The sequence below is a fragment of the Thalassophryne amazonica genome, chromosome 4, assembly GCF_902500255.1.
Source record: "Thalassophryne amazonica chromosome 4, fThaAma1.1, whole genome shotgun sequence".
NCBI lineage: Eukaryota > Metazoa > Chordata > Actinopteri > Batrachoidiformes > Batrachoididae > Thalassophryne > Thalassophryne amazonica.
The window spans coordinates 32,055,119-32,079,621 of record NC_047106.1 but is presented as its reverse complement, the minus strand read 5'-3'; the positions used below and the strand labels follow the sequence as shown (position 1 = coordinate 32,079,621).

The following is a 24,503-nucleotide window of genomic DNA, read 5'->3' as shown; positions in this document are numbered from 1 at the left end:
TTTTTTTTTTTTCCTCCTCCACACTGAACCTCTCCCTGCAGCACTCACAGGCGCGCGCGCCCCGTCTTCCCGTCACATCCGATCTGTTCGCACTGCACAGAAATGAGCATCGAAACACTTCTGGAAGCTGCCAAGTTTTTGGAATTACAAGCCCAGCAACAACAGAAGACACATGGTAAGTTCTTTATTTTTTTTTGTACATTTACTTTGGGAATGAATTTGTTTAAACGGTGTTACTTGTGTAAAATCGTCAGAATTTATTTGCTGAGTCACATCTAAACATATGGTTTAACGCTGACTTATTTTCGTCCCCATGAGAATAATATTTAAATATCAGTGGTGCGTTTAATTAGTTGTAATTATTCAGTGGCATGTAAGGTTTTACTTTCAAATTCGTTTTGACCAGAATTGAGGCAGTAATGAAACCTACTGCGTACACGTTTTTTGACGTGTTGAATAAAGTTCTACGAAGCCACACTTTTCGGTATATAACTGATTATCTCTGTCGAAACATAAAATATGTTAATTAAATGTCAGATAAAGGGCGGCGGCGCTGGGAATGCTGAGTTCAGCTTGATCAAATAACGCTACTTTTTAAAATTCCATCTTCAGATACGTTTCTTAGTAAACTCTGCCACAAAAAGTTTTTTTTTTTTTTTTAATATCCTGTTACTACATGTTTTTTTAATGTCTATTTGTGTATCTTCTGAAACTCACTGGCGCTGAGTGTCTGTTGATGACGTCAAACCTACCTACGCCCACGTTACGGATCAGCTCTGGTTAGGACCGCCCACTTCACCACGTGCTTGCTGGGCAAGCCCTGCTGAAGATTGTTTATGAGCGAGATTAATCACTCAGTCGTCAAGAGGAAAAAAATAAAAAAGCTTCGCTCTTCCTGTTGTGACATTCTGTAGGTTTCAGCCGTCACCGCCGAGACATAATGTGCAATTTTTTTTAAATATATAAATCTGCCTTGTACAGTTAGATGTGGTTGGTTGGTTCAACCTCAGTGACCCAAAATTCTGCCAGTGCATGCTCCCCTTGAGACCTGAAATGACTTGTAAGTCCACATTTGCTCTGAGACACACCCACTAAAACCAACTTGAACTCTGTGCAACAAAGGCAGCGTAATTCTTTTCCAGCGTGTGAAAAAGAAGATGACTGCTTAGCGATTGCACTGCTGTTCCTCCTTCTTTCTTTGGAAAGTGGGGCGTGGCAAGCAACGGCTTCTTTCCATTTAAAGTGGAAGGCACAAAAACAAGTTGTTTCAGACCTGATTTTTTTTTTTTTTACGGTGCGTTGTGTCAGTGTCTCCAGCTCTGATGTCTGTTTTAAAGACACATAGTGTCCAATAGAAATCCCTTTTCTACCGATTGTTGAAAAGGAAATATCAAAATGAGTGCAAACATTTATTTTTCAAAACTTTACAATTGCATGGTTTAATTATTAAAGCATTCTTGCATTTTGGAATACCTTGGAAAATTTATTGCTGGTGCCGTTCTTAAATTTGTGTATGGACCTTTTATAGTGAGATAACTGCAGGGGTGGTGGCCAAGTGGTTAATGCGCTTGGTTTCAGTTCAGAAGGTTCCGGGTTCAAATCCCACCCCTGCCACATTTCTCCATGTAATGTGGAGTTGTGTCAGGAAGGGCATCTGGTGTAAAACTTGTGCCAATTCAACAAGCAGATCCACCTTGGATTTGCTGTGGCGACCCCAAGTGCAAACAAGGGAGCAGCCGAAGGGACTTTACCTTTTTATAGTGAGCTACATTTTGGGTAAACAAACTGACTGGAACTAAATTCTAATCCATCTCTGTCTTTCAGTACCTCACGTTTCAGTTTTTGGAGTCACGATTCTATTCAAAAATGGATTTTTGATTCTCAATCAATTCAGTACATGCTAATTTCAGGATCTAGTCTTGTGCTGCAGTGTCCTAAGAAAGGTGTGTGACAGTTTGACATACCTTGGCTCAATTGTCTGCATTACAAATCTGAATCCTTCACTTTCTGCGATGCTGTATGGGATTAGGTCTTTTGAAGTGAAACAGGCAATGGATTTAGGTTTTTTCTTTTTTGCACATCCAGAATTGGCTGGAAATTTGTTAAAATGATGCAGTGTGCGCTGGGCGACTGCAGCTGCTCCACTTCTTTCAACTCAGGGTGATGACTTGCTAAATGCATCCAAGCATTTGTTGTGTTTCCGAAATGCTTGACCTTCATTTTGCACTGCTTGAATATAAAGTTGGTCATATCAAGCTCCTTATTCGGTGAACCTCCATCCTGCTTTCTTGAAACATTCTACTGTACACTGAATTTACAGACTGTCTGTCGAGTGGCTTACAGTACTTATAAATTTGGTCATTTAGCCAGTAGCTGCTGTTTCAAATGACGTAAAACCTGCAAAACTGGAATGCAGGATTAATCTAAACAGAACTTTATTGGTAACACCAAATACTTGGGGTCCACAAAGCTAAATGTGGTAATGTAGAGAATATCAATCAAAAAACAAGCCAAGAACAATAAGACTTTGTTGTTGCATGACACTATAAATTCAAATCAAGTATTAATTTTAATAAAGTGGAAAACAATACTCACCGCTGAAAAAGGACGTTTTTGTATTGTGCACATGCGCACAAAGCCTCGGTAGGATGTCTCGAGAGGTAGGAGGAAATGTTAGGACACTGGGACATTGTAGGATCCAAAGTGCACACAAACACCTGCTTTTAACATCTGCAGGAAGCTCCTGTGGGTGTTCTACCAGTCCGTGGTAGCCAGTGTCCTCTTCTACACCATGGTGTGCTGGGGTGAGCAGCACATCCAAGGAAGGACACATCCATGCTGCGCAAACTAATCGGGCGGGCTGGCTGTGTGGTTGGCATAAAGCTGGACTCTCTGGTGACGGTGGCAGAGAAGAGAACACTGGACAAACTGCTGGACATTATGGACGATGCCAGTCACCGTCTGCACACCGTCATCAACAACCAGAGGAGTCTCTTGAGCCACAGACTGCTCCTTCCCAAGTGTAGGACCAATAGACTGAAAAACTCCTTTGTCCCTCAAACCATCAGACTGTACAACTCCTCACTCAGGGGGAGGAGGAGCAACAGGAAGACAGAGGAGGGGAAGGAGAAGAACAGTAGTAGCCAGTAAACCAATATTGATCAGTGTGTCTGGTATTTATATTTGCAAACTGTTTTTCTTTTTTACTTTCACTTTTGATGCTCTGTGTGTTTCTTACCCTGTGTGCTGCTATATAATGCTGCTGGAACCTCAATTTCCCTGAGGGAGTCTTCCCAAGGGATTAATAGTTGTTCTGTCTAATCTAATCTTCAACGTTGGCAGTGAGGGTTGAACTTTTTGCATTTACTCCTCCATGTTAACAACGAGCCAAGTTAATTCATGAATATAGCACGAAGTCTTGGAATAAGAATTGCATTTCTGACGTGAATCAATTTTTAATTAAAATTTTATCCCCCCCCCCCCCCACCACACACACACACACCCCTATCTCTCACACATGCAATAAAAATTATGTGATAGTTGTTTACGTATAACATGCGTAATTACAGCGTGATTGCTGTGTTTCCACATGTAGTTGGTGATGATGCAACACTTGATGAGGACATGTGGATACAAATGCAATATTGTACTTTTAATGTCTTATTACCCCCCCCCATCATAACAAATCTCCCTTAGGTGTTCAGTTGGGTGAAAGAGACATCTGTTTTATTTATTTGTTTATTTTACTAATTTATTCAACATTTTCCTTTAATTAGTCACCTGTCTGTGTGTTGCATCCATAAGCAGCTTTGGTGTGAGAGCTCCCGCTTCTCCTCTTTTCCTCCCACCGTCTCCTTGCTGCATTAGGAGAACCGAGTCCTCCCCCGCCCTCCTCCCTCCCCGCTACTGTAGATCAGGTCATCTTGTGGAGGAAAGTAGGCCAGTGTTTCTCTATGCGCTACTGCAGTTATATAATGTCTGCAGAAAACCCTCGTTTTTTGTTCCTCTCTTCTAAGTATTTTGACAGATTTTCATGTCGGAGAGTGAAATCCTGAAGTTGATGTGCGCTGGTGCAGCTCCAGGAGATTCACTCTGTCATAAGGCAGCATATGTAGCAAGACACACTTGTTAAAATTATTATTATTTTAAATAAACAGAAGTGATGGGAGAAACTGTTCGAGCAGGCATGTGTGAAGTTCAACAGATGTTCAAAGCTGTGAGAAAACCCTCCACAGGAGAAATCCAAACCGCCTCGAAATGTTAAGTGATGCAGGGATGTGACCATTGTACATTGTGCTGGTTGGCACCGCCCAGTTGATCACATGCTGCTTGTATCTGACATTGCAAAATCTGTGTTCTAATCCTAATATTTTATGGGGCATTAAAAAACAAACAACAAAAAATAATTTCCATAGTGCTGTGGACTTCATCTAAAATGCACATTTTTTAAAGTTTGGTGTCAAATTATTTGCAAGATACAAATTTACATACATTCTAGTGCAAGGATTTGACAGAACCTGAAATGTTAACATGCTAATGACCAAGACTGACAAACTTCACCTCCTCCTCAGATATCAGTAACCTGTCCCAAGTTTTCAAAACTTTTTTTTTCTTCTTCCTGAAAATGCTAAAAAATAAATAAATAAACAAGAGCAATCTGAGATTCCAGATGTCTGCGAAGGGTTGACGAGGAAAAGTTTGTGGTGCAGAACCAGCACAGTATTCCTTTGCCTATGAGACCACTATAATTCAACTGTTGTTGAAAAGATCTGTCGAGTAGTTTTGACATAGTCCTTGCAACTGTAAATGGTGAAAAGGAATCGGGATCATGATCCAGATCACCTCCAAAATTTTATGTCTGTCCTTAGCCTCAGGACCAAGAGTGACATGGATTATGTCCAGATCCGTCCAGAAGTTTGGACTTAATCATAAAAATGGTAAACCATGAGTTTTCCACAGACCAATATCTATCTGGTGAAACTTTAGATGCAGTAGTTTTGACATAATCCTGCTAACAGACAGACAAATAAATAAATAAATGCTGATGATTTTATTACGTCCTTTGTGGACACAATAATGGACCCCCCCCCCCACTGTATTCTAAGAGATCAGTGAAAGTGTTCCACTGTGGAGTTGAGTACCTACAGTATTTTTTTTTTTTCCCTTCAATTTATGGAGCTTCAGTGAAGAAAGGAAAACATTTTGTATGTTGGGAATAATTTGACACCAAAATCAAGACAACATAACTAATGCAGCTTTCAGGGCGGCTTGTCACCTGGCAGGACGTGCACTGAAAGAGAACACGTTTGTGTGTTTGTCTGTGATGCACGCAGTGACGGCTGCTGTCAGTATCCTCAGCCCTGTTCTTTAGCATCCAAAAAAAATCAAGTTGCAAAGTGCTTTTCTAAAGATACTTAATCTTTTTGGTTAAATTTAGTCAGCTTGTTCATTGCAGTTTACTGTTCAGAAAACAAAAATGTTTGACCTCTGAACTCTAACAGTTTGTGTCCCCCCCCCACCGTGTTACATTTTACTCTGTGGGCCTGTTTCCTGTGAGTCCTGCACCTTTTGTGGCTTGTCTGTTCATGAACGGAAAACTCGAAAATATTTTTTCGGCAGTGCAACATGCCAAGTTACAATGTCATAAATCAGAAAAAAACCCTTGAATTTATAAGAAAATTTAGCTTATGTAAACGTTTTTTTATACCCATGTATTTTCCAAGCATTTTTTCCAAGTTTCCACAAGTGTTACCAATATCCCCCCCCGTCTCTCTGTCTGTCTCCTACAGCCCTGCAGATCAGTCAGATTCGCTCGTGTTCGGTCATGTGACCGTCTGCCTCAGTAGAGTCATTCGAGGCTTCACAACTGAGCAGAGGAGTGAAGAATTGATACAGTTAAACTTGGTTGAGCTAATGTATTATTTATGATGTATTTTTTGGTGACATTTTAAATGAGACCTGTAGAAGTGATTAAATTTCAGTGTCGTTAAGCTTATATTTTGTTAATTTATTCAACGAAAGCATTCAGTGCACACGGTTATTTCAAGGACTGTCAGAAAGTGGACGCCTGAAAATGTCTGTTTTGCAGGTTGTGGCTCTGAAAAGTGGTGTGTGTGTCTGTGTGTGAGAAATCGCTTTTAAAACCAGTGGGTTGTGAGATTTAAAGGTTTAAAGATGATTGACGTTACATTAATTTAACATTACTTTGGGTTACTTACTAATTGGCGCTCGCACTGATGCGGTGGTTGGGTGACTTCACATCGTTCTCAAATGTATTATTATTTTACTCTTCACAATATTCACACGCTTTTTCCAACACATTGTAGCTGTGTCCTTTTGCCTCCATTGGTTTCTTATTTGCTTTATTTTTGTTGTTGTTTAGTCTTTGGTGCTTTTGTCTAAATTATTATTTTATTATGTTCTGGATTGTTGGAATTATGAAAGAACGATCAGCGTTTTGGACAGCACGGTGGATTAGTGGTTAGCGCTGCTGCCTCAGCAAGAAGGTCATGGGATCGATTCCCACATGTGGTCTTTCTGTGTGGACTTTGCATGTTCTCCCCGTGTTTGCGTGGGTTCCCTCCAGGTGCTCCGGCTTCCTCCCAGGTGGATTGGAAACCTTAAATTATCCGTAGGTGCGAGTGTGCTTGTCTGTTTATATGGGGTCTTGTCCAGGGTGTACCCCGGCTCACGCCATATGACAGCTGGGTTTGGCTCCAGCTCCCTCCGGTTGAAGATGAGTGAGTGATTAGTGTTTTGTCCACTCTTCTGTCAGAGTTGTTGGTATTCTCCTTTTGCACAGTGTTACAGTTCTACAAGGACACATTAATGAAGTCGTGTTTCAAAATGAAGGTTTATTTTATAATTACTGCAGACTGATGTTTGTGTGGGTGAAAACTGGTGTTTATGATCATTTGTTTCTTCCACAGAAGATGAGTTAAAGGAGCGGCTGCATCTGGAACAGCTGACAGAGCAAAAGCGCTCTGAAGTGAACTCGCCAGTCCATACAAATAATGTCATTAAAGCAGAGGAACTCTGCACAGAGTGTCACACAGAACCTATTCCTCCCACTTTGCCTCCCCTGTCCATGCCCGTTGATGTCATCCCCGTGGTCACCCAGAATCATGCAGGCTTACCCACTCCCTCGGCCACCACGCTGTCTCCTCCAGCTCCTCCACAGATTGCCTCCCCGTGCCGAGACCCTCAGTCCTTTCAGGAGCAAAGTGTGACTGTTCTGCCACCCTCTCCTCAGCCCAAACCGGACCAGCCCACCTCTGTGCTGGCTGCCGAGCACACACAGCTGCTGCACAATCACCACCACCCACAGCTCGTCCTGCCCACTAACAACACAAAACTGCACCAGCAGCTGGTCCAGTGCTATCACGGTTCCATTGTCTCACCTCCGCAGCACCACGCCTTAGTTCCACCGTCTGCTCTGCTCCAGCAGAACGATCCCATCAGCCGGGGGAGCAGCACCGATGACGGAAATTGTCTGGACAATAAGAAGCGTCCTGGAGGGTAGGCCTGGTTTAACACATTAAATCATTCTTTTTTTTTTTGTTTTTTCTTTCTTTTGTTGTGTATCTATGTCACTTCTTCAGTGTTGACCTAAAACATTCAGGCACAGAAGAATTTCAGCAGACTAGAAACAAGATGCTATGCTAACGCGTTGTAAAACAGGGGCTGTATCAAAACACTTATGCATATTAAAGATAGTAGTCTGCGTTTTTATTTCATATTCTTGTGATATTTTCCTTTTTTAAGCACTGAGTTGTTCATGTGTCTCTTACAGGGCAGGTACAAGAGAAGTGCACAACAAGCTTGAGCAAAACAGGTAAGTTCAACCTCTAACTTGCTGTCACTTTAGAGTAATAAGTGAATGTTTTTCTTTTTATAGTAAAGAATGCCTATTAGTGTGTTCAGGAATTTTTCATAATTGTCTGTTATGTTCAACCTTCATTTATAAAACCAATAACGTGAGGTGGAGTGTGCAGCTACTATTTGCATGGTCATAAGTCCTTAAGTTGTCCATTCTCTCTATCTGTGTGTGTGTGTGTGTGTGTGTGTGTGTGTGTGTGTGTGTGTGTGTGTGTGTGTGTGTGTGTGTGTGTGTGTGTGTGTGTGTGTGTGTGTCAGACGAGCACACTTAAAGGAGTGTTTCGAGACTCTGAAAAAGAACCTTCCCAACATAGATGACAAGAAGACCTCCAATCTGAGTGTGCTTAGAAGTGCTCTGAGATACATTCAGGTGAGCTGATGGTTTCTGACATGTGATTGTTGGTGATAAATGTGATCAGTCTTTGGTAGAGCTAACATCCGACATGAGATCCTTTTCTGCCTTTTTTTTTTTTTTTTAATATTCTTGACTCTGTCCCATGTACCAGTATTTTGACACGGAATGTTATCTCAAACTTTAACTTTGTCTGTCCACATGTAGTCAAATACTGTCATTATTATGTCAATTATGTCATTATAAAAGTTGCAGCTTGTTCACTGTATCAGTTAAATACTGTCTACACCATGTTGGCGCTTACAGTAACTGTTAAAACAACATGTATTTCTGTTAGTGGGACAGCACAATATAGAGAATCATCTATGTAAGCAAATTCTTCTCTTTGTCTTTTGGATGCTCTCGTTAGGGGTCATCACAGCAGATCATCCTTCTCCATTTCATCTTGTCTTTTGCGTATACAAGGTGAACACAAAAACACTCCTTGGTTTCAAATATGTATAATATCAAAAGTCACATGAATAATTTTACAATTTTGTTATCAACAGTTGCAGAAACTCAAGTTTTTTTTCTCTTTTTCAAATTCTTCTTCAAAATTGTAAAATTGTTCACGTGACTTTTGATATTATAATTATTTGAAACCAAGGAGTGTTTTTGTGTTCACCCTGTACTTTGGTCACAGCAAACCACTTGTATGTCCTCCCATAACACATCCAAATCTCTACCCCTCCACCTTTCCAGGCTTATCACAGCCCGCTCTCTACTCTCACTTTAGATCACAGTGCCATCTGCAAACATCGTAGTCCATGGAGACGTCTGTCTGATCTCGTCCTTCAATCTGTCCATCACTGTTGCAAACAAGAAAGGACTCTGAGCCAATCCTTGATGTAATCCCACATCCACCTTTCCTGCATAACATCTAACCACTGTTACACTGTCCTCATACGTATCCTGCACCACCTTCACATAATGCACTTTGAGTGCTCCTCTAATTCTCACTGTTTATGGAATTTGGTGTCAGGCTTACATAAGAAATAGCCACACATTTATTACAGTGTTCTTTAGAAAACATATCACAACGATCTGCATGGAGCCCAAACCTCAAAGAAATCACTCCTGGTTTGCACTTATTTTGTGTGCATGAATCAGCCTGAATAGCAGCTTACGGCTACGTTGCAGCTGTTTGTGTTCCTTAATGAAGTAAGAGGACAGAGTGCTGCTGGTTTGATAGTGAGGAGCAGCAGACTGCTCGTTGCTGGGTGGGTGTGGATGCTGAGGGGAAACTAGGACAGCGTGGGTGCACAGCTCGCCACCAAATCTCCCTCCCTCTGCTGCCTTCATGTGATGTGATGTGGTTTTTACGTAATTATTGTATGGCCTTGCCTTACAATATAAAGCGCCTTGGGGCAACTGTTTGTTGTGATTTGGCGCTATATAAATAAAATTGATTGATTGATTTAAAGCATCACAATGTTCAGTGTGTGGAGCTGACCTGACGGACTGATGTGTGTCTGTTTTCCACCAGTTAACAGCTGCGCTGAATTTGGATGTGAGGTGATGTGGGGAGGTGATGTTCTACTGGTTAAGCGTTGGGCTTCAGACCAGAGGATCCTCTGTTCGAAACCCAGCCAGACCGGAAAATCACTAAGGACCATTGGGCAAAGTCCTGAATCCCCATATTGCTCCCACTGTCTAGTGAGCGCCTTGCATGGCAGCATCCTGATGTTGGAGTGTGAATGGGGATGTGATGCATCATTGTAAAGCACTTTGAGCTTCTGATGCAGTTGGAAAAGTGCTATATAAATGCAGTCCATTTGCTCTGTATTTTAAGAGGTCATGTAACTCTTTTCAATAGGGTAGCATTAGTAAGGTGGGGCTGCTGGACATACCCCCCTCTGCGTGTTGCAAACATGAATATCTGTCTCTCCTCTCCTACGTGTGTTTGCACAGAATGCACCCTGGCCAACATGAATTTTTAAAGCTTACGGTGCAACTGGAAATATGGCTGATTGTAAATCTCTGCAAAAATAAGACAAACTAGAGCACCACGCTCATAAAGCACAAACCTCTGCCAACACTAGGTTCCAATTCCACAAATCTTTACCTTGGAAAAAAATTGCTGTGTCAAAGTCCTGTTCGAAGTGGGTTGTCATAAGCTAAAATATAATACAAAATATAGATCAAAAGGGCTTTTCAATGTTAAAATCAGATATCTTCAATATGGATCAGATGAGGATCAAACTTGGTCTATTCATTGTGAGTGCCAGTTTGTGCCTCATTGTCACAAATGAGTGATTGAGGCACTTTTGATTGTGATATGATCCAAAATGTACGTTAAATGGGGTTTTCCAATGTTAAATTCAAATGTCCACAAAAGCCACAATTCGGATCAGATGTGGATCAAACTTTGTCAGGTGATGGTGAGTGCCAGTCTGCACCTCACTTTCAAATATGAGAGTGATTGAGGCATGTTTGATTAAGATAAAATGTAAAATATACATTAAATGGGGGTTTTCAATGTTAAATTTAAATGGCCACAAAATCTGTAATCTGGATCAGATGTGGATCAAACTTTTTTTTAGACAATAAGGTTACCATCCTACGTAATGCTCAAATATGAAAGAAATTGTCTTTTTTTACATGAGCTTTTCAAAATTTCTTCAGTGTTAAAGGACAGGGATTTTTTTTTTTTTAATTTTCCTAGATTTTTCCTCACTTTGACCTTTGACTTTGAAAATTGAATCAATTCTTGCCTATCAGGATACGAATCCTCTAAACATTTCATAACGATATTTTGAAAAATTGTGCGTTACAGGCTGTTCACAAACAGACGAACAAACAAACAAATAGGGGTGAAAACATAACCAACATAAACATTATTACTTTAAGGATTTGGCACTTAAAGGATGTTTAACATAAAACCCAAACCATTCTTATACTGATAAGTGAAGGAAAACAGTTTTTCATAACATGAAGCCTTTGATTGTGAAGGGCCTGGTGTTAACTGCACTCCCTCTGTTCAGGGAGGGGGGCAGCGCCGATGTAAAGGCTGAAGAGACAGGCGGCATGAGTGTGTCGTATGACGTATCGTTCTGAAGATTTCCAAATGCGCTGATAGAATTGTGTGACTTCGAAGTCTCTCATATGAAAGCACACCTGTAAATTTATTTGTGAAAGGTCACAAAACAGTTTTCCACAATATGAAAGGAAAAAAAAACTGACCCAACTTTTAACAACTTCAGTTGACTGCTGAGTATGAAAATTACTCCTCATTTATGTTGACAACAGAGCGCTAAACTGTACCGTCATGAAATTGCTGAGCCTTTAATGTTTTTCTATTTCTATTCACAGTTCCAGTGCAGGTCAGAACAGTTTGCTCGTGTGTGTTTGTCACGTGGTCGTCGGTCAGGCTGAGTGCGTTGTCTCGTGAGCTGGAAGCAGGGTTTCTGATAGATTTTAAGCCCCTCCCCTGTCAGTCCCACACTATTTATATTCTACATGTGCACTGTTAATTTGGACTTGCATTCTAAATTTGAAATTGTGTACATAAATTCACAGGCGTTTGCTTTAGTTGTGTTCCAAATAATTTTTAATCCGAGTCCGTGAGAGTGTGTTTTTTTTTCCGAAAGCTGTAAAATAATACAGTAAGTCCTGACTCATGAGTGTTCCTTCCCTCTGCTCCCCACTGAAGGCCACATGAGCAGGAAGCACATGGCTAGCCAGAGCTGCTTGACGTCACCCCCCTCGTGCTGGGCCCCCGCCCAGTGCTGCTGCTGCAACAGGCCGGACGAGGCGTTCCACCGTGCTCGGCTGGCAGCAGCAGGGAGGGAACAAACACGAGGCTCGCTTTACTCTGCTCATGCTTCATTTCCCCTCAGAGCTCACTGAACCTGTTTCTGCAGGGTGCCTTCCCGCATGCTAGGTTGCAATGTGTTCCACCATCTGACCCCCTCTGGTTCTGGATGTGTGAATGTCTTAACTATGTTCACCTTGTCAGACAGCTTCCTCTTACAAATTGACTTGTGATTGTGGACACAGCGGCGGCTCCTTCCAAGTCAGGACCAAAGACAAATGTGAACATTACAGCTGTGTAGTCGTGTACAACATTGTGTGCCAGGGAGGCTTTGTGTTGGCTTGCTTTTGTTGTTTGGTGGGAATTGTCACACCAACAGGCGGGATATTATGAAACTTGCTGGAAATATCATCTGCTATAAAAGGAAGAATCTGTGGGTTTTAATGGATCTGCTCCCAGAAGTTGATTGTTGCTTCCATTGAAGCTGTACGACGTTTCAAATTTCACAAAACTGACTTTTTTTTTTTTCTGCTGAAATCCAAGCATTATAATATTGGTTTGTTGTAACGTGTTGCAAAATTAGGGCTCATTTTAATGAAAAGGGTATATTTCCCTGGGGGAGGGGGATTCCATAGCAATTTTTGTTCCTTCTAGCGCCATCTGCAGGAGGAAACGTGTGTGCACATGTGCAAGGTTTTGTGATTACCTTTGAGCTGATGCACTTGTGTGATGCGTGTTTCCGTCTTGTAAATCACTTCAGAGGTTTTATCTGGTTTAAAAAATGGCATTTTTAGGATTTCGAAGTGCTTATTTCTCACTAACGTTTACAAAATATGAGAAACTTATATTTATACAGAAATAAGTGGTTTTGGAGTATGTTCCTCCATCTTGGTTTATTTTGATTGAGCAAGCAGCCAGCTGACATCATGCTGTCTTTTACTCTGATTGGTTGTTGCCGTGTGCTTCCTCGCATTTGTTGCACAAGTCAGGAGAAGCCCCCGTGTGATCCGATGTTGCTACTGAATGTAGGTTATGTTTTTTTTTTTTTTTTTCCCCCATGAGGGGGAAAAAATGCTGGGATGAGGATCAGCATCTCTAAATCTGAGGCCATGGTTCTCAGCAGGAAACCGATGGATTGCCTACTCTGGGTAGGGAATGAGGTCTTTTCCCAAGTGAAGGAGTTCAAGTACCTCGGGGTCTTGCTCATGAGTGAGGGGACGATGGAGCGTGAGATTGGCCAGAGAATCGGCGCAGCAGAGGCGGTGTTGCATTCAGTCTACCGTACTGTTGTAAACAAAAAGGAAGTTGAGCCAAAAGGTGAAGCTCTCCATCTACTGGTCAGTCTTCGTTCCTACTCTCACCTATGATCACGAGGGTTGGGTCATGACCGAAAGAATAGATCGCGGGTACAAGTGGCCGAAATGGGCTTCCTCAGGAGGGTGGCTGGTGTCTCTTAGAGAGAGATGGTGAGATGCTTGGTCATCCGTGGGGAGCTCAGAGTGGAGCTGTTGCTCCTTTGCGTTGAAAGGAGCCAGTTGAGGTGGTTCAGGCATCTGGTAAGGATGCCTCCTGGGCGCCTCCCAAGGGAGGTGTTCCAGGCACGTCCATCTAGGAGGAGACCCCGGGGAAGTCCCAGAACTAGGTGGAGAGATTATATCTCCACACTGGCCTTTGAACGCCTCAGGGTCCCCCAGTCAGAGGTGATTAATGTGGCACGGGAAAAGGAAGTCTGGGGTACCCTACTGGAGCTGTTGCCCCCACGACCCGAACCTGGATAAACGGTTGAAGATGAGTATTTTATTTCTATATTTTTAGTAGCAATTTTTTAAAATTATTGCTGGCGACCATAGTGCTTTGTCTCATTCATATGACTTGTGAATTTTGTGTGTGCGTGTGTGTCGGGGGGGGGGGGGGTCAAAGTACAGTAGTCCAACTCCATTTAAAGATTTGTTGACGCGAAGACGCCTCATCAAATCAGACTGTAAAACAGCGTGTTCACGTCTAACACTCGCTTGGATCGGTTCCTTGTCACAAAAATTTTAAACTCTAACGTGAGTTCTAATTTGCAGAAGTAGGTGTTTCACCCCCCCCCCGCACACTAACCCTTTATTGTTGCAAACAGGCATCATGTGAAGTTGCACAGCTTTAATGTGGCACAGATGAGTGTTTGTGGTCTCCACTGTCACAAGACCTGTGCAGACATCCGATCAGCCGGCCAGGCTGAGCGTGCACGTCTGCAACGTGGCCTGACGTCTGCTTGCCCTTTAAGAGACACCTGCCTGGTGCAGTCTGCTCCCAGCTGCTGCAGAAGTGAGTCAGAATGTGTACCGTGTGTGTTGCTTTTATATATTTTTTTTCTTCTCCTTTCCAGTCCCCCGCTACCTACCACCCCCCTTCTTGTTCTTCATGGAGCCACGTGCTCTGCACTCGCATTGCTGATGACGGCGCTGAAGCTGTGTTTACCTTCCACACATGCAGCCTGCCCCTGCATGTGCTCATCCACGCTGTCGCACACAAACCAGGCCCGGGCGGGTGCAGCCTCATTCCTCTGCAGGTTTGGAGGCTGGGGTGAAGTGTGCAGAGAAAACAACCTGTGGGCATGAATGAGGCTGGAGTGATCTACCAGCTGCACTCTTGTTTTCCAGGCTTACGCAGTGAATATCAGCCCTCGGTCACAGAAACGTGCACGGTGTTGGTTGTCAGCTCAGCTCTTCTCATGCTGTCCTGATGAGTCACAGATTGTGGAGCCTCTCACATATGGCTGCACCATAAGAAGGAGCCGGGGAGAATGGAATACATGTGCACACTTAATTTTGGAACAAAAAAAAAGTGACTGTTTTACTTTTGCATATTTTTAGGTTCTTTTGAGTCCAGAAGTATTTTGCACATTATTTTCTGACGAGCATAAAAAGAAAAGAAAAACACTTTGACCTGCGTTTTCTATGTGAATCTGCTGGTAACCGTGTCGAACCTGTACAGAAAAAAATGTAGACGAGTCAACACAATGCAGCTTTTATTTTGAAAAAGAGCACTCCGTAATGAAGTATTACTGACTCTTCGCCTTACTTGGAGTCTTTGGGGCCTTAATTGTCTTTTGTAGGCTGAGTGTGATCATTTCTGAGTGATAAGATTTTTATGGGGGCAGCAGCTGAGGAGGAAGTATTTTGCAGTTTTGCTTGATGGCCACGATTTGCATTTATCAGTAAAATGAGAACTCAGACCCCCTTTTTTTGTTAACCCAAATGTTCTTGAATGGTTTCAAGACTAACATTAGTAGTAACTGTTAAATGGAATAATCGTTGTGAGGTCAGAGATCTGTGCTCCAGCACAGATCCATACAGTACCCAAATCAGACGGCCGACACAAGTGCGCCTGGGCGCAGTATGCAGTACTCATACTAGTTCACTGCACTGGACTTTGGGAGCCAAACGTACTTGGATGCCGTATGGATCATGTACCAGACAACTTGACTCCATCCCAGTTAGTCAGCTTGGTGCATCTATTTGGAGATTCATCTTTTTCTGCCTCCCATGACTCAAGAATGCTTTGATTGTCTTTGTGCAGTATTTTATACGTTAGCCAGACGGCTACAACGACATACATAACGGATTGATGTAACCTGCAAAAGCTTGACGGACATTCAGCAAATCCAAATCAAAGTTTTTGAATCATTCCTGAAAAGGTTTTCAAGGAGGACGTCAAAGGTGTGCAGTCTCGTAGGTGACGAGGCCTTCACAGCTTTTCACCTGTTTCCATGACAACTCTTTCAGTGCATCACTTGTTGAGAACATGATGGTGGAGGGGGTTCTCACTCCTTTAAGATTTTTTAAAATTAAAAACAAAACAATTGCACATCAATCAATCAAGTTTATTTCTAGAGCCCTTTACAACACTCAAAGTGACCAAAGTGCTTTACAACAAAATTTAAAAACAAAACATGGTAAAAACAAATATCCAGCAGTAAAACCATTACAAAAACAATTAAATAAAATATGCATAAAAACATTTAACATAAAATAAAGCACCATCATGCTACTGAGTGTTAAAAGCCAGCCTGAACAAATACGTCTTGAGCCTGGACTTAAAAAGCTCCAAGTCAGAGATGATTCTCATTTCAGGGGGCAATTTATTCCAAAGTTTGGGCCCAGCAACAGAGAAGGCCCGCTCACCCCAGCGTTTAGACCTGGACCTGGGCACCTCCAGTAAAAGCTGATTTACAGACCTCAAAGACCTGTTTGAGACACGAGGATGCAAAAGCTCAGTCAAATAAGGAGGGGCCAGGCCATTAAGGGCTTTAAAGACAAACATCAAAATTTTAAAATCAACTCTAAAAGAGACTGGAAGCCAGTGCAAATTAAAAAGAACTGGGGTGATGTGCTGACGTCTTGATATGTTTGTTAAAAATTGGGCTGCAGCATTTTGCACCAGCTGGAGACGACTCAGAGATGTCTGAGGAACTCCAACATAAAGGGCATTACAATAGTCAATTCTAGAGCTGATAAAAGCGGGGATAGTTTTTTCAAGGTCAGTGTGGTTTAAAAATGGTTTAACCTTGGATAAAAGACACAACTGATAAAAACTTGTTTTTACCACGCTGTCAATTTGTTTGTCAAATCTAAAAGAATTGTCAAATACCACCCCAAGATTTCTTACTATAGGTTTCAAAGACGCAGACAACAAACCAGAACCTAGAAGAGCAGGGTCACCAAACAAAATGTAATCAGTTTTGTCCTCGTTCAAATGGAGAAAATTTAGCTGTAGCCACAGATTTATATCAGTCATGCAGTCTGACAAACGTCTGATAGCGTCATTTGTATTTGAAGACACTGGCAGATAAATCTGCAGGTCATCTGCATAGCAATGAAAAGACGTTATGTCTCTCCATAATGAAGCCCAGTGGTAACATATAAAGACAAAACAAAATGGGGCCCAAAATGGAACCCTGGGGTACTCCACAAGACAAGGTTGCAACAGAGGAGGACAAGTCACCTATCATGACCGAAAATGTTGTTCATTAGATAGGAACTAAACCACTTTAATGCTGTGCACATTACACACATCTGTGGGTTCAGTCTGCATTCAGAATGTGACTCTAAAAATGATGCCAAAATACAAACGTACGCATTGGTGCTGACGGCTCGTTACTCCAGCGCGAGTTACGGAAGTGCAGGTCTTCAACGATGGTTTTGGTGTCGTCCTCACTTATGAGTTTAACGGTGCCAATTACACACTTCACACCGGCATCACATGGCCCCTGAAAGCGCTTAATGCTCTTCCTGGTTCCCACTCAGTGATGTGCTGTAAAGCATAAACCTCTCTGCTTGCTGGCATTTAATCCGGTTTGTCTCCACCTGCAGGATCTTCGGGGCGTGACGGTGTCATCACTCAGTGTTCCACACGAGAGCACTGCAAACTATTGAATGACTGATGTTTTGTTATTTGCACAGGAACTTCCTGTGTTTGTATTACTGAAGTGAGTGACCCCCCCCTCCCAACCCCCGAGGCAGTAAAGTGGGCAGGGTCAGACCGCTTGGCTCGTGCGGCTCTAATCCTGGATTAGGACTGGAAACAGGTGCCGAATTTAAACACGGTCCGCCTTTTGTCCCGCTTTTCTGTTTCAGGACACGTGACCTGCTGCTCACACACACACACACACACACAACCATTTCGCTCATACACACGTATCGACACAAACAGGAAGTGCAGGCTGCATTTTATACGGCGCCGGGCTGCTCATAACAGACTTTAAAGGGGCGCATTTCCTCATGCAACGCGAATGTGTCAACAAATGCTGAACACACATGTGACCAGGCTGGAACTGACATCCATTCAGTCTATTTGCAAAACCAGTTTTTTGCAGTTTAGGGTTTTTTTTTTGGGGGGGGGGAAGGCATCCCTGTGGTCACTGGGTGAGAGGGCGTACATCATATAAACAAACACATTCACACCTGCGCTCAAATCTGTCATTTTGGAATGAATTAATTTATTTATCCTGCACACAGATGGGCAACAATAAAGATAATAAGAAAACATAAAAGGAACAATGTACAGAGAACCCGTGTGGCTGAAAGGGTGAGGGCAGAAGCAAAGCTTATAAGCACCCTCCCTTATACCATTAAAAATAAAGAATGTATACATATATAAATATATGAGGTCTGTGAGAAAAGTAACAGACATTTTTTTTTCAAAAACTATATGGATTTGAATCACGTGTGATTACATCAGACATGCTTGAACCCTCGTGGGCATGCGAGAGTTTTTTCATGCCTGTCGGTTACGTCATTCCCCTGTGGGCAGTCTTTGAGTGAGGAGTCGCCCACCCTCTCGTCGATTTTTTTCATTGTTTAGGAATGGCTCAGAGACTGCTGCTTTGTTTGATAAAAATTTTTTCAAAAACTAAGGCACAACTGAGTGGACACCATTCGATAAATTCAGCTGGTTTTCGGTGAAAATTTTAACGGCTGATGAGAGATTTTGGTCTGTTAGTGTCGCTTTAAGGACAGCCCACAGCGCCTGACGGCGATCTGTGCTCCGAGGCGTCGTCGTCTCGCTGTTTCAAGCTGAAACTTCCTAATTTCAGGCTCTGTGGACCCAAGACATCGTGAGATAACAGAGAGCTTTCAGAAGAATTCGGGATCAGGAGTTTATCCAGACATTCCACTGTTAAAGGAGATTTTGTAATGAAAGAACGTGCGGGCAGATTCGCATGTCGGGCCGGACCTGACCATGGGGGGTCGCCACAGGAAAAACACCTCCGTGTTGGAAACCTTAACGGACAAGTTGGAACATGCCCAGCTGTTAAACAATTTCTCAGATACTCACTTGTTGAAAGCCATCAAAAGCCGCCTGAATTTTACAAATGGTTTTCAACACTGAGGTGTTTTTCCTGTGGCGGCGCGAACGGATTTGGGGCATCGTCACGGACCCGACTCGGCAAATTCGTCCGCACGTTCTTTCATTACAAAATCTCCTTTAACAGTAGAATGTCTGGGTAAACTCCTGATGCCGACCTCTTCTGACACTTCTGTTCTCTGACGACGACCTGGGTGAACAGAGCCTTAAATTAGGATGTTTTCAGCTCGAAACAGCCAGACAGACGCCACCTCCGACTGCGCTGCGCCGATCCGCTTTGTAGGCTGTCCTTAAAGCGAAAAAAACTCCACAATCTCTCATCAGCCGTTAAACTTTTCACCGAAAACCAGCTGAATTTCTCGAATAGTGTCCACACGGATATCCCTCACAGGTCCTGAAAAAATTTGATAAAGCACCGCGCGCCATCTCCCTGCAGCTTCTCAGACAAAGAGATTCCGACGGGAGGGGGAGTCCACACCTCACTCAAAGCCTACCCACAGGCGAATGACATCACCGACAGGCATGACAAAACTCACGCATGCGCACGAGGGTTCAAGCTTGTCTGACGTAAAAACATATGAATCAAATCCATTTATTTTTTGAAAAAAATAAAAAGGACTTTTTTTTTTTTTAATCAGACCTCGTATATATGCTCATGACAACTATACAAAAAAAGTGTATGAACAATTTAACTTAATCACTGAAATTTCAAAACAACCAAACAAGTAATAGTGAACAATGACAAAAATGGTAAACCTAATCCTTCAAACTATAACAGGTAAATATATTTTTTTGTAAAATCAACCTATGTACCAAGTGTTTTAATATTATCAGGACAATTATTCCAAATATTAACACCCCTGACGGAAACACAATGACTTTTAACAGTCCAGCTCTTCAATTTCTCAAATAATAATGTTCCTCTCAAACTTTTAAAATGATTTATCGATTAATAATTTAGTCTATAAAATGGCAATACTTTTTAAATAATGGACAATATCCAAACAGCCAAAAATCACATGACCAGGCAATCCCATATCTACCCAGATTTCACTCCACCACACTGCTGTTTTATAACAGTCTACAAAAATAAGACGTAGCTGCAAAGTTAAAGCAGTCTGAAAACTTTAATTCAGCTAAACTACATCTAGTTTTAAAACATTTTACTACTGGTGTAGTTTGAAACTATTTCAAAATAAATGTCTTTAAATCTATAAGCTCGTAAATTTGTTAAAATAAATACCAAAATGTAGAGCACCACATTTGGCATTTTGTATTTTTTTTTTTTAACTAGCAGAATTTTTTTTCTTCATGAATCCATGAATAATCTCAGCCATATTTTGTAATATTACATTTTTAACTTCAAATCTGTCATGTTTTATTTATGTGCATTAGGAATAAACTGGCATTTCTGTTTCTGAGGTTTGTTTTAATGTCCTTAAAGTTTAGAACTTTTTTCTTTTTAAAGTTTTGTCTTGTGACAGCTGATGAGTTAAGAGAAGCTGGGTCACCACCTGAAAACACCCCCCCCCCCCCCCCCCCGTTTCTCTTATTTTTCTCTCGACACTTTCTGGTTGAGTTGTCGAACATTTTGTGTTGGAGGTTTTCTTGCACGTGCTCCATTGCGCCAATTTTTTTTTTTTTTGCCAGCAAACACATAGTTGGTTTAGAAATACAATTTCACACTTGAGCAATGACCTCAGTTTTCCTTCTGTGGATGAGAATAAGAGCAGCATTACACATTCCAGTTGTAGTAATTACCAAAAGACTACAAATGAGCAGAACACAGGATGGAAAATTATACACAGTTTACAGCAGGATCTTCAAATTTACTTAACAGGCTCCGATTTGAGATTGTATGTGTTTACGTGACTGAGGTGGCCACTGAAAATGGACCTTTTTAATTTTGAATTCTGTACTGATCAATTCTTCTTTGTCTTAAAGACTTTTCTTGGTGGCCAGCAGACTTGTAATTTGGAATTGAAATTCAGTTTCAATGTAATTTGGGACTACAAATTAGATTGAATAGGGACTACAGGTGGAAATTAGTATTTTTGCTATAACCTGGCACAATGCATCTTTCCTGTTTTTTTTTTTTTAGGTCAATGTATTATTGTGCACTGTCCCTGAGAAATAAAATCATACCATACCATTTCATGCTGCATATAACTTCAAAACCACATATTGATGGAGAGAGAAGGAAGACGTGTCTGCTTCAGCTGCAGTCACACAAAATCCTTTCTGCAGAGTTGGACACTCGTGACTGTTATTTGAAACTCAACTGTTTATTGCTGTGATTTAGTAAATTTGTGTGAGACGATCGGAGACTATCGGTCTCTCTCCCACTAACAAACCAACACTGACAAACCTTCAAGCAGGGTGCAGATCTGGTACATCTAAATTCCCCAGATTTTAAATTTATTATCCTCATTCTATGCAAGATGATGGCATTTCTTTGAGTCACTGTGTTAAACTGGAAGGGGGCAGACTCATTTAGCCATCTGATCACTCACTGCATTATACAGGTCACATGCCTAGGTTTTTTCGAAGCTGAGGAACATTCTATAAAGTTTAGCTTTAAAATTAGTAAAAATGCACTAGTTTATTAGACAAGCTCATAGTCTGTACTAACCTGCGGCATCCTGGGCAAAAGTTGATAATGTTACCATTAGCAAGTGACGCTTTTTTGCAGAGGGCTTTTACAAAATACAGTTCAGTAATTTTGACCTTTACCTTTGGCCCCAAAATCAATCGTCTGTTGTGTGTTTGTAGCAGACTGGCTGCCTTTCGCTTGCTGATGACGTCATCAATAAGTGCAAAACGTGGTTAGCCAGTCAACGCAGGCAGCATTGTGGGTAGTGTAGTTCAGGTTCACTTTGGATGTGACAGTGAGTCGTCCGCTCGACACAAAAAAACAGACTAATTTTAACATTATTTTATTTCTTTGTGGTGGTTGACTGTATAATTTAATCAGCAAGATTCGGTGGAGGAGAGGAGCTCTCACGGCGCAGCTGTGTACAGAGGGACTTTTCTTCACGTTTAGACACTGTTTTTTGGATTAAAAAAAATGGACGCTTTATGTGGATTATTTATTCAGAAAAATCCCACTGAAACTAACAGGTAATTTATATTTACTACGTGTATTTTATTCTGCCGGTTGAATGCATTAATGGATGTATTTCAGTTGTTTAAGCCACAGGGTTCAAAGTGTGTGAAAAAAGCAGCAGCTTTTTAGTTCGTAAATGATGGTGGATATAACACTGAGATAAACTGTGACTTCTAATACTGGGTGCACTGCACGAATACTTTGGATCATTGCGGAAACGTTTGAACCCATTCGTAAGTTTGACTGAAGATGGAAAAAGAAAAAAAAAGTCGATTTTTTTGTCTCCTTGCAGACATTAAAGAGGAAAGAGAAGGAGTACGAGCACGACATGGAGCGACTGGCCAGAGAGAAGATTGCCACAAAGCAACGCTTAGAAGATCTGAAGAAGGACCTGAGCCAGTGGATGGACGCCATCGAGATCGACCGCCTGCTACGCGAGACAGTCCAGCCCGAGGAGGACCAGGCCTCGACCTCCACCGCCTCAGGTAGGCCGTCCATCAGGACTCACTCAGCCTGCACCTTGAAGGTCTTATGATCTGAACCTGGATCAGTTTTGGCAGGCACAGTGATGTCATGGCATGACCTTGATCCTCATGTGTTGGTTTTTGCAGAAGGTGAAGACACCATGGACGATGACCTGGATGAGGACACTGTGCCCAGAGTGCCAAATGCCTTAACCGCGGTTCCTCCCAACATGAAACATGACCAGATCAAGACTGCAGCACCTGCTCAGGTCACGACCCCGTCAACTGCCCCCGCTGCCTCGTTCATCACACAGCACATCTCATTCCAGCACCGAGCCCCAAAGCTCCAAAACCTGCCCATGACTCTTTCACAGCCAGCATCAAATCGTGCAGCCCCGCCCCCACCCATAACACCCAGCACGCTCCCCACCCCCAGTCCAGCATTACTGACTGCCCATAAGCAAATAGTGACCACGCCCAGCCTGCATCCGACTGTTATCGCCCGCGCTTCAGTGTCCCATGCTTCAGTTATCCAAGCTGTCAATCACGTCATGCAGCCAGGAGGTCCCAAACATGTCGCCCACCTCGCCCCCTCCACCACAGCCAGCTCTGTCCACTTGGGCCCTGCCCACCAGCCCATCGGACACATCACCGTGCACCCAGTGGCTCACCTGAGTCAGCACCTCCCCGCTCTCTACCCGCAGTCGGTGGCCGTCACCCAGCCGAGTGTGGTGGGTCACATCGCACACACCCTCAACCACGCCCATGTGAACGGCACCACGCCTGCCCAGCAAGGCGCCGCCATCATTGGCAAGCAGGCGACTGTGGGTGCCCAAATGGTGACCCACCACCCTCAGCTGGTGGGACAGACAATTCTCAATCCTGTCACCATGGTGACCATGCCCTCCTTCCCCATCAGCACCCTGAAGCTGGCCTGAGCGCCGCTGCCGCAGCCAAGGACATCATCATGTCTGCACAGCAGGTAGCGTCACAGGCACCACATCAGAAGGCCTACAGGGAGACAGCCGAGCAGCTGTGAACACCTCAGTGATCCGTGTTGCTCAGAAGCACTGCAGCGGTCACAACCGAACATTCCTGAAACTGAAAACTTGCATGTTCTGAAATGACGACCGGTCAAGTGTGATTTAAGAAGACAACAGGCAGGCGTGCACAGACCAAAGTCTGTGTGGCGGTCCAGTAAAATCACTGTCCTGCAGTTATCTTCAGCTGTCTACTCTGTGTACTGCAGGCTGGAACAGTGATGTCACTCAAACTTCCTGTAGCCGTGTCAAAAGTTCAACACTCGAGGATGGAAATAACCTTTAAATGTGGTTGTGATAATGTTAGCAAATGAAAGAATTTTACGCATTAAGAGCATTTACTTTGAACGCCACATTAAACACTAAAAGATGTTCTGAAGGTTTTAGAATGTGAACATGATGGAATCACATGGAAAACGTACTGTGCCAAAGGCTTGGCTACAAAGTATTTTATGTTTTGAATAGTATCTATGATTTTACCATGTTGATCAGTCACTGATTATATACCATTTGTTGTTTTTGTGAAATCATGCATAAAAAAAAACACACATTTGGAAAATGGAGTTAGAATGATATGGGAGGGGGGAAAAAAAAAAAATCTATATTTTTACAGAAACACTAGGGTGCCAAAGACTTGCACAGTATGTTTGCCTGCTATGACTCTGATTTTATTTATATATATATATATATATATATATAAATGTTTTTATTTTTCCCAAACAGGATTGTCAGTTGCCCAAGTGAAAAATAAATTTGGCAGTGGATTGTTGAAGGTTTCTGGTTGGAATTAAGTCACACAGTGTTATTAACCCCCCCCCCCCCCTTTTTTTGGATGCACTGTGAAGTTTAGTTTGTATAATTTGTCATCGTCCCTGCAGTTTAACGGTGCTTTTGCTGTAACAGCAACACGCTGCCTTCTTCTAATTTAATCCAAATGTATTGATTTGTGCAATAACCTGTTTTTAGCACATCAGAAGTTCAGCCATTTAAAATCAAATAAACAATGTGATCAAAGTAA

At 42.4% G+C, this 24,503-nt stretch overlaps 1 protein-coding gene across 2 annotated transcripts; it reads left to right on the top strand.

Moving 5' to 3' along the window:
- On the top strand, positions 1-24,503 carry LOC117509602 (max-binding protein MNT-like). 2 transcript variants are annotated; one of them, XM_034169345.1, is made up of 6 exons: positions 1-175; positions 6,933-7,518; positions 7,793-7,834; positions 8,137-8,248; positions 22,274-22,466; positions 22,593-24,503. In XM_034169345.1, exons 1-6 carry the CDS (start codon positions 103-105, stop codon positions 23,381-23,383), a joined length of 1,797 nt encoding a protein of 598 aa, XP_034025236.1. In that variant the 5' UTR covers positions 1-102; the 3' UTR covers positions 23,384-24,503. The 2 variants fall into 2 exon arrangements, with proteins under 2 accessions (XP_034025236.1, XP_034025235.1); XM_034169344.1 differs by having other exon boundaries at positions 6,930-7,518.